Source organism: Papilio polytes, unplaced genomic scaffold (assembly GCF_000836215.1).
Source record: "Papilio polytes unplaced genomic scaffold, Ppol_1.0 DF821289.1, whole genome shotgun sequence".
NCBI classification, from domain to species: domain Eukaryota; kingdom Metazoa; phylum Arthropoda; class Insecta; order Lepidoptera; family Papilionidae; genus Papilio; species Papilio polytes.
The window spans coordinates 1694684-1705469 of record NW_013527915.1 but is presented as its reverse complement, the minus strand read 5'-3'; the positions used below and the strand labels follow the sequence as shown (position 1 = coordinate 1705469).

At 37.5% G+C, this 10786-nt stretch overlaps 1 protein-coding gene across 1 annotated transcript in view; it reads right to left on the bottom strand.

Moving 5' to 3' along the window:
- LOC106109080 (myelin transcription factor 1) overlaps window positions 1-10524 on the bottom strand; it is an 18545-nt gene extending 8021 nt beyond the window's left edge. The window contains exons 1-8 of the mRNA XM_013290482.1: window positions 10462-10524; window positions 3264-4303; window positions 2468-2540; window positions 2185-2225; window positions 1239-1397; window positions 572-995; window positions 258-455; window positions 6-69 (exon numbers count right to left, since the gene is read on the bottom strand). Coding sequence (XP_013145936.1) covers window positions 6-69; window positions 258-455; window positions 572-995; window positions 1239-1397; window positions 2185-2225; window positions 2468-2540; window positions 3264-4303; window positions 10462-10487 — 2025 coding nt within the window. The 5' untranslated portion in view covers window positions 10488-10524. The remainder of the gene's footprint in view (window positions 1-5; window positions 70-257; window positions 456-571; window positions 996-1238; window positions 1398-2184; window positions 2226-2467; window positions 2541-3263; window positions 4304-10461) is intronic.
- Between the last annotated feature and the right edge of the window lie 262 nt (window positions 10525-10786).

Genomic DNA, 10786 nt, shown 5'->3' with positions numbered 1-10786 from the left:
CCGGCCGTCATGGCCCCCACGCCGCCCACGACCGCTACGCCGCTACTGGCTTCGTAGTGGTACATTGGTCTGCGTCGAGGGTTTACGCTCTTAATTCAGTGTGGAGGGAGGTATACAACACATAAACACGGAATGGTACAGGAATAGTGAGCCACGTTTACCACATTTAGGCATTTTGTCATTATAATAGAGATTTTCTAGGAAAAGATAAGTATAGAAGTACTATTTACATACTAAGAATTAATTTTATAAAATACCTTGGATATATTGGGCCGGAACTGGTCTCCTGTTCGGACTGATCAGTCTTCATCGGAGTTGGTAGGTGTGGGTCATGGTAGCGTTCATCTTCCCACCCGTACGGGCGCTGTGGACATTGCGCCGGCTCATAGCGCTCGAACGCCGGGGTTCCCTCGTAGCACCGGGGCTCGTAGCCGTAGCGTGCTTCGTTCATTTGGCTACAAAAATAATATGATCCTTAAACAATATAGTTTAGTTACGATGTATAATTCCATTACATTAATGAGAGACTGGGTTTAGGTTATACACATACACACAGTTGTGCGTAAATTACCTGTAGGAGCGGACGTGGTCATCCGGCGGGCGGTCGTACGGCGAGCGCTGGTCGGGCGGCGCGCCGTACCCCGCGTGGCGCGTCTCCATGCCGCCGGGGGAGTCGCGCTCGGGCTCGGCGGCCTCGCGCTTCGGCACCAGCAGCTCGGCCGATTCGCTTTTCACTTCTGGACTCGGCGGCGATGCCGCTTGTACGCGTTCTGCTTCGATTTCCCGCTCCTTCTCGCGCTCACGTTCTCTTTCCCGCTCACGTTCTTGTTCACGTTCGCGTTCTCTTTCCCTTTCTCTTTCTCGTTCACGCTCTTGTTCTCGTTGTCGCTCTCTTTCCCGTTCTCTTTCTCGCTCTTTTTCTTTTTCGCGTTCACGCGATGTATTTGAATCGATGCTTGTTGTTGTTGTTATTGATGTATGTGGTAATGTAGCTACTGTATGAACCGTGACAAAAAAAGGATTTTTAACAACAGGAGCAGTATGAATTTTTACTATTGTGTATATATTGGTGAAACATATTTAATTAGTATTTATCGATTTAGGAAGATATGTGATTCAAGTGTAATGTTAAAAAGCTAGTAATTTAAGTGCCCCTCATTTCTCATGTTTAATGTAATGTTTTTTTTTTTTGTATTTACTGATATTGAAACTGTTAATATCATGAATGGTATGTGTACCTGGTGGTCTGGCGCGTTGTGACCTAGCAGCGGCCTTGCGCGCAGCGGCGGTGGGGCAGCCTGAGAGCGAGCGGTGGGTGCTGCGATTTGAACTAACGTGTCCGCGCCCGTTGCAGCCCGGCGTCGGGCACTTCAAGATCGTTTCGTGTAGCGCCAAGACTGCACATTAAACGCACAATTAATATGTTTCTGATAGCCTATTCTTATCAACGGTAACATTAATTTACTAAATTACTCACAACAAAAATTTACAAACCAAGAAAATATAAAACGAAGAAAAACTGCAAATTCTAAAGGTTTTTTCACACATTGTCATTTTGTAAATCTATGTTTTCTATTATTAGATATATATTATTTTATTTCTATGTAACCTATGAAATGAATGAAATATGATTGAAATAGTAGATAAATTTCTCACTAAGATGTATTTACAATGTAAATTTTACAAGCATTTGCATTAAACATATTAGAAACAAAAGTTCATTATTATGACTTGTTCAAAGTTTGAACCTAACATACTCGTAGTATTCCTTTATGTTGTAATTATACGAAATCTTTTTTCATTTCGTGATTAATTTCAGGGCTCCTTTAATGAACTTCTAAATTAAATCATAATAAATACTCAATACAAAAAACAAATTATTCTACAAGGCAAATAATTGGTAATCAACTGAAAAACAAATTTGTAACGAAAGTAACTTGTAAGACCGACAACTTTGTTCAGCATTACTATTTCCTTAATAATATTATTATTCAGTGTTGCAGATATTTTCAATGCTCATGATTCATTTATAAATGATTGGATGAAAAATGTGCATTACAATTTTGTAGCATAAAATCATGCGATATAGATATCTGAAAAAATCGTCGTTCTTTCTTACAGGATCATTAACAAATGAAATGATATTAATAAGCTCTACCAATACGTGATCGTTTCATTACTCACTCTCCGGGGTGACTTTATCCTTTCTTGGGCATCCTGACAGACTGAGGGAAGAAATGTATACATCAGTCTCTCTACAGCTTTGATCGAACATTTACAATTCATTTACAATTGAACAAACTGAATCCAACTTGATCATCTCTGTTATACAATTTATAGGAAAATTTTCAAACCGTTCATTATTGTTTTCTTTTATAAGGGCAAATTTGCGGCGGGAGCACCGAGGTGGTCATCGATGCCTAATTATTTATGTTAGTGGTAGTAAGCTTTGGTTGTTAAAACTAACCTTCTATGGTGTGTGTAAAGTCCAGTGACGTGGCCCTGCCCATTGCAGCCAGGAGTGGGACACTTGTTGCCTTCTGTGAACAATTCGAGCGGTTCATGAATTAGAATTTCGTTAATCATCAGGCGGGGGCGTGCGAGCGCGATCGATACGTGCGGGCGTGTCCGCGGAGAGCGGCGCTCCGCCCACCCGGCCCTGCCCCGGCCCACCCCGCTGAGAAACTTAAAAGAAAAAATAAAGAACGCCAGGCGGCTGCGCGACTTGACTGCTGATTTTTTTTTCAGCTGAAACGGGGCGGTACGTCGAAGCTCCGCCCACCGACTGCCGTGACCCGTTTTTATTGCGCCTCACTCTGACGTAAGCCCAGCTATCTGCCAGCAGTACGAGGAAAACATTTAGGTACTATCTTTTATATGCGTTATCGACGTAGGTGGAGTTTCCCACTCTGACGACCGCAGACTAAATTATGAGAGACATCTTACAAATGAGGGATGATTTGTTACCGGATTTCGTTGCGAGTTAAAATCTGTTCCGAAAACGATGTCGGTTTTAAATAATAACATCGAAACTTCATGTTCGGTTCAACTTCGTGTACTCCTATTTTCTTATTGACAACAAATGACATTATAATATCATTATTAAGTAAGTGAAGTTACAAACTATGAAGTAAGTCAGTCGCTTAGGTCGTTTGTACTTGATATGCACGACCTTGAAACAAACTTAGTTGGTGATGTCGTATTAAGTTGAATGGAACAGTAAGATCGTTAACGAAGTTCGGGCGGGTTTGTTGGCGGCGCACCTCTCGGCGGCGGCGGTGAGAGCGTAGAGTAGATGCGAGAGTCGCGAGCTGGCTGCGTAGAGGGCAACGCGCGCGCCTCCTGTAGCGCGGTAGCGGCACGTGAGCCCACACCCGCCGGTTGCAGCACCGTGTACTGCTTAGACACCTTTGCCGCCGAACTCTTCTCGTGCTCGTTCGAGTATCCGCCAAACGGTTCGCTGGGAAACGACGGCCCCGGGATTTTATGTTTCACCTCTGCCGGAGGTTTGAACGCAGACTGTGTAGAAAATGGCAATGCTGCCGTCGCTGCTTTGTATGCGTTGTAAAGCGATTGCTTGTTAACGGCAAGCATTTCGCTTTTTATTTTATGTTTCATGTCCTGGTCGTCATCGTATTTCTCATCCATTTGATCAGACATATCTATTTCTAGCTCGTTAGAGGACGAGTCTACGAGTTCGTCAAAATTAGGGCCGTCGTAATTATTGGAGTACCGACTGTGCCTATCGTCTTCTACGCTCTTTTCTCGGTCAGAAAACGATATTGGCGGTTTATTGTCTTCATTGAATTCCCCGTTATTATGATCTTCGTTTATATTGTGGATCATAAAACTTTTTTGCGAGGCGTCGGCGCTATCCGATGATTGTGAGGGAGAGGAAGGAAGCATTTTGTCGGATCTCCTGTCATCAAAAAGATGATCGAAATCGTTGCCATCGTTTTCGTCGCCGCTGTTTCCGCTTGTCTGGTCCCTTGACCAACTTCCCGAGAGTGTTATGAGTGCCTGGGTCTCTCGAATAAGATTTTCATCATCTTCGTCGGGCAGCCGCATGGACTGTGACAGTTTGGTTGCGAAGGCCTGTTGTAGCATGTCGGTATCTTCCGTGTACTCCTCATCGAGCAGGTGCCGTCGACGTTTGTTGAGGACCTGATCGTCCATTGAGACTTCGTTACCGATGCACTCGAATCTCCGGTCGTTAACTCGAAATGCCTCTATGTCGACTCCGATCTCAAGCCTTCTTTTATTTATTTGTGATAATGATGAATGTGTGTTCAGCGGAGTCGTCCTGGAACAAACAAACTTGTCAAACCTGTTCCGCTTTATAAGTAGCATCATATAAAACACATCAATAATATAAGATTGTTTAGTACTTGCGATTCGAATTTCCATCCACAATCAAAATATTTTTACGCGGAAATGATTCTCGGCGTTTCCAATTCGACGTCATCGCATTGTAAGCACTTCGTAATTAAGTTTAATTGCACAAAAATCGTTCCCACGTAAAAACCATTTCACTCAAGAGCTTTCAGACCAATTTTATTTCGTCAAGGGCGAAGTCAATCAAGTAAAAGTACTTTTAAAGCTTATTGAGTTTAAAAAATGGTGAACAGCAGTGTTAATTGAAAGTTGGCACGAGATCAATAAAATTACACGATGGATTTTTCGAAGTTCTAAATTTTAAACGTTTCATTTACTTTTCTATCTAGTCTTTAGTTTAGAAATTAGGTTCTTTCCACAACTCGCTGCAATAGTATTTAAAATATTTTAAAGTTTTGAGGACACGAAAACTTTTTCACAAACTTTTTTCCTGTCAGTTCGACATTATTTGACTTAAGTTTAATCAAAGAGGTTTGTTTTAGTAGGTTTTATTTAGTTTAAAACTGCTTTATTTTTATTTTTCCAACAAAATTTCTGTTAACTGGTAATTCCATAATAAAAGGATTAAAGCAAATTAAAAAACCATTCGTACTATACAAAATTTTATAAAGCACTAAAAGCTATAAATTCGCTGCTGAGAAATACGAAGAAAAGAACGAAAGAAGACACATAAAAAGAGCGTATGAATTTAAATTCAACCGTACCATTTTAAATGCATCTTCACCATCGTATTGCTTATTGAATTATAAATATTTTTATACCTCAAAATCATAAGAAAGGATTTTTTTTTGGTAAACTTTTCTATTACCTTATTGCTATTATTAAAAAGAATAAAGTCAATAAGTGCAAATAAATGAATTATTCATAGGTTTTTCATTACTAATGGAAAATTATTAATAAAACCGTCGCGTCGTTATAAAAGTTATAAGTATAGCAATTGAATCTGATTTATTGATCTCTATTCGACGAAAGTTGTGCAATATGCGGCTCTACTTAAGATAGTAATCGATGGCCCTTGACGAAGGTATCGGGCGCGGGGCGCACCGGATACTTGGAATACCGATAGTGCGGCCGCCCGGCAAACATTTACGTACGTGACGCACCCTTTACTCAGTACCACGGTTAACAGAAATAGACCGAAACGTGAAACGATTTCAGAAGCCAGCTGAAGGGGTGTAACGCACGAATTTGCGTTTGCGAAAGCGCTTACGTGTTGGCGTAGGGTAATTAGATAAACCCTGAGGGCGGTGGATGCTTAACCGGTTTAAACTAGTACTAGTGCGGACCTTTATCAGCGGGCGGCGAGTGGCGGGTTATCTCGGGGCCGCGTTAATTGTAATGCCTGGAGATTATGGCGCGATATAGACACGTATAGTGTGTATATCTGAGTAAGGTATAAAGGGGTTCGTGTAAGATTCCAACATAAACCTTATAATAATATTCAAATAAGATGAAGCTAAACGTAAAAAAAAAGACGGTGGAAATAGCATTTTCGTAGATCTGTTACATTAAATTGAAATGTTTTTAAGGTATAGTATGTTATATTATCAATGTAGTTGTGAAAATTAAAAGTAATATCAAAATCCGCAGTAGAATGTCACGATGTAACTTTTTAAAAACATGTAAATAATAGACATTTCCCAAAGCATCATTTTTTTTTAAATTAGACTCTTCGAATTCCCAACGTTTACGAATAAGCACGTGAGCGTGAAGAAATCACTACCAATAAGTCTTTATTAGAGGACGAAAGGTGAATCGAGACCCTTTCCCTCGCAGCTATAACAAACACGCGTTGGCCTCCCGCGGGCCCCCGCCGTCGCGGCTTCCAAATTCAAATTGCACCTTAGAATTCTTAATTATTGAAATCATAAATCAAAACGTGCCGTCTGGGCGGGCGACCATAAAATTGAGTGGGGAGGCGAGCGAGAACACTCGAGTGTGGTAGGATTAAGACATTATCACTTTTCTTTCAAGCAGTCGCGCCCCCGTCGGCCGCGCTCGGCTGTAAATCAGCGGCTAAATCCTCCGGATTAGATTCATAGAGTTGCCGCGGCCCGGGGAATCCCGCGCCGGCGATAATGGCTTCGTGTGCTCGCGTGATTTTGCTTTTAAATCGACTCCCTTGCTAAGATAAATACACTCCCAATTTGGCTCCGTTCCCGGACCGAGATTTCAAACAGCTTTAAAGGTGACTTAAGTTCATTGAGAATAACAACTGAAAGTGACTGATAACGCCACGACCTTTCCAAAACGTGATGTAAAAGTTAATGCTGATAAGAAGGATTTAAGTTCTGGAAGTTTATTAAGTAGTGAATAGGCACAAAAAAGGAAATTCCACTGACTTTACTTTCGACAAATGTTATGACGAATTACTTCAAAATAAACTGGAGTAGAACACTGATTGTCTCTTTGGACCAAGCAACATTCGATTAGCGATATCGCTAGGGGGATGTAGCCCTTAAGAACGCAATTCATTTAATTAAGATTAACAAAACCGATAAATTCAAAATAACCAAATATTATCAGTTGTCTTTATATATTTTTGTAGTAATAAAATCTACATCGTACTATACCATTCACTGTTCTAATCCAATAAATGAGTCGTTTGCTAAATCTTCAACTAAGTTTTGCTTTAAATGAGGTTATTTACGAAAATCATAAAGAAAATCATAATTAAATAGACTAAACTACATTAAAATATGAAGACATGTTGTACTTAAATTTAAATTTGTTTGTAACAGATGTAAGTCGAAAGGCATGGAAGAAACATATACCAATGTCAGTTAAAATCTGGTAAGCGAATGTTTAAAATACTTCATTCAGATATACTCTCGCTTGTATGTGACTCGTTGAAGCAGAGATTGCGATCTATTTTATAAAATTTATTCGATAAATTCGTATGAGATGATTCCTACTAACATTGACTCACACTTTTTGATTTTAATACTCTATTTCACTCTTCATTCATTCTTTTTTGTTTCGAACCATTGATGTATACATTTATTAATTTTCGTCACAGTGTTTTTTTGCTTCAATTACGAAATTCATAATAAATAGAAGAAACCCTCTTAATTTGTGCTTTATAATACAATGAATCTGTTTTCTACCAAATAATACAAATATTTTTTGTTTTTTAAATTACACGATTTAATAACATCAGTTACTTTATAGACCTGTTAATAGTTTTTTAAATAAACGTTTTAAATCTTTGTAGAATCAAATTAAAATGTACATTATCTTATTTTAATTAAATTACAAACAAAGTATTCGTCGCTCGTCTTAAGAGAGCAAATAAAAACATTATAAAATTAAGTCCTAAAATGTTTACACTTTTTTATAAGAAAAGAAAAAACATCAATCAACTACAAGCAGTATTATGAATTTACACGAAATATTGTTGTGATATGCTATGACTATACAAGAAGGGTGTTTACTCCACAGAAAGACCCTCTTTTGAAGTGAAAAATCAATAGTGCAATAGTTAAATTCGCTCTAAATAAGTGGGCTAATGGTATAACGCGGTACAATGCGAACGGCCCTTACCCTACTACAGGTATAGGGTTGCCAAATTCAAAACATGTAAAATATTTTTTTGGCTATGTTTCATCGCCGGAATTGACAATAAATTAACAAATTGCAATATTATATCCGTCTCAGAAAATCTTTTTGAATTTCCTAGGCTTAAATAACTAAATTAAATTTTAACTACCGTCGACTACTTGGTTATAGTATTGCAGTTTATAAATGTATGCATTACGTTTATTTTTAATTGCTCGCGTCTTCGTACGCGTAAAATTAAAAAATAGCCTATGTTACTCGCAGATAAACTATCTTTCTAACGGTAATTTTTTTGAAATCGGCCCTATTAATTTTTACGTGAATTGAATACATACTAAAATCCAAAAATACAAATCTTTCCACTTTATAATACTAGTATAGATTACCATTCACCAGCCACTTCGACCGCATGAATTTTTTTTTGAAAAACAAGAGTGAATAAATTTCTTCCAGACTATCCTCTACATCTATACCAAATTTCATCCACATCCGTTTAGCCGTTTAGGCTACAAACTCTGATAAATATCCATCCATTCATATAAACTTTATATATTAGTATAATGAATGATGTTCCTTATTTTTCTTTAAACATTGGTATAGTTTAAATGAAAAAAAGAAATATAGTTGTGAAAATGTTCAACCCTAGATGCGTAGTGCACTCGAGGCAGGAGGCCCGAGGCTCGAGGCGAGGGTTATCATGTTGTGTGCCGTGTCGGGCCCTTGTGTATGGACACGTACGTGACTCGTGCGAACTCCACTTGCCTCGCATTGACAATGTACATTTAAACAATTGAATATTGAGCTTTTTGTTTTTAATTACGATTGTAAAAGATTATGCTCTTGATTTTATTAATGCCGTTTTGATTAAAGTTTAAATAGAATATTGGTGTAGAGTATGTTTGTAGCCTTTTCGTATGGTTTTATTTTGTTGATCGAAATTGCATTGAAATTTATGTCTTGGATTTAGAATACTGTACGTAAAAAAATGCCGATCAAGTAAGAGTCTTTGATAACATATTTAAATTAATACGCATTTTATAGTAATCCTTTATTGATATTTTGTTTATCAAATAGTAGGTTATAGGTAGTAAAAATAAGTTTGCGAAGATGATGAAATATTCTATTCTGATTTATGTGTCAAGTCCGACACTTAAACAAAGAACAGTGATTTTAACTCCAATAAAACTAGATTCCTTTCACTCCTAACTTAGTGTAAGCTAGGAGTTCTTCAATGAGGACGTATAGTTAAGTGTTATTTCAAAACTAGATTTCCTATGTCTTAAATAGTTCTATGGTTTCCTTTTTAATTATTCATACATATAATATCTTCGTTACATGTGGGAAAAATTATATTTGTTTCTTGTATTTTTGAGTATTTTTATTTAATTTTCTTTATGTTCAATATACGTTTAAAGTATTGAAATTGTAAGCATTAGTCGAGTCTCGTTTTGGTGAGAACTGTAGCATAAATGAAAGCCGGTGGGAAGGTGCCCATCAGATATCGCCGGTGCTGTGGAAACAATTTGAGCCGCCTATCTGATCGGGGCAGGGTTGGAGGCGTCACACGTGAAATCGTTTTAACTACCCCACCTGCGTTTAAGTTAATTGTAATGTGAACATTTGCATTTTAGTTTTTTAAATATCGTGTTAGATATGAATTTTTAATTGTTGAATTCGTAAAACTAAACTGTTTTAGATCAATAAAGAATTTTTTTTTTTTTAGTTATCGGTATACAATTAAATATAAAATATATTTCTATAAGTGCAATGAAATTTATAAAGCAAAGATTTTTTAAATAGTTCTTATTATTTTATTTACTAAATCAAATAACATAATCGTCCATCACTTCTTTTCAAACTACAATATTATTGTTACCGAATGTAATAAATAAAAGGATTTACTTGATCCTCCGGTCATATTATTATTTAAGTATTCTAATAACGTGTTAAAAAGTTTTTTTTCTATTTAATTAAGTAATATTGTTCGGCTCATAATTTTATTTCATATAAAAATTCGACGATAAGTTATTCAATTGAAAAAACAGCAATCAAATTTTATGCGAAGTTAAATGTAGTATACGGTAGAGCAAAATTATTTTCTTCCTATCTATAATTAAAAAAAGTTTATAAAACTTAAAATTTAGCATTTTTTAAATTCTCTCTTCAAAGTCACCCGTTTCTTATGCGGCAGATATATTCACTAAAAGAAGTAATATAAATATTCATCCATTCAATAATAATCTCTTATTTTGAAAGCATTTGTGAAATGGTTTTACGAGCGTGGGATTTGTGCTTTAACGTTTTATTATTTTTAAATCTCTTCAAACTTCTTGCGTAATTCACCGACGTAGAAAGTGCACTGCTGAAATTACAAAGTCCCGAAAAATTACGTTTTAAATAGTTTAATACACAACGCAACAAAAATGTTTTCTATTAAAATTATTCTCGTTTTTTAAACGTTAACGAGTACCGAGTTATTTATTTTTAAATTCTATTTAGTTAACTTACCAGACGGGCCGTACGAGTGCTGACATTTTTATAAAACGGGGGGCCGAACCCGCATCACGCACAGTAGTTTGTATTTACTAATTCACGAAAACACTGACAAAAATTACACTTCACAAAAATCACCGCGTCTAGAGTTCAAAGTTTTGTAGGGTATAATTAACGCGTAGCACTTCGTAGCGGTGCTACGTCAGAAAAGTTTGTCCGTAGGCCGTAGGTCGCGACTAGGAGGTCGGAGCGAGTCCGTAGGAGCGGGCGGCTCGCGGGGCGCGACTCGCGGACTACACGGAGGCCGCGCCGCGCCGCGCGGGGCCGGCGGAGGCTCGTG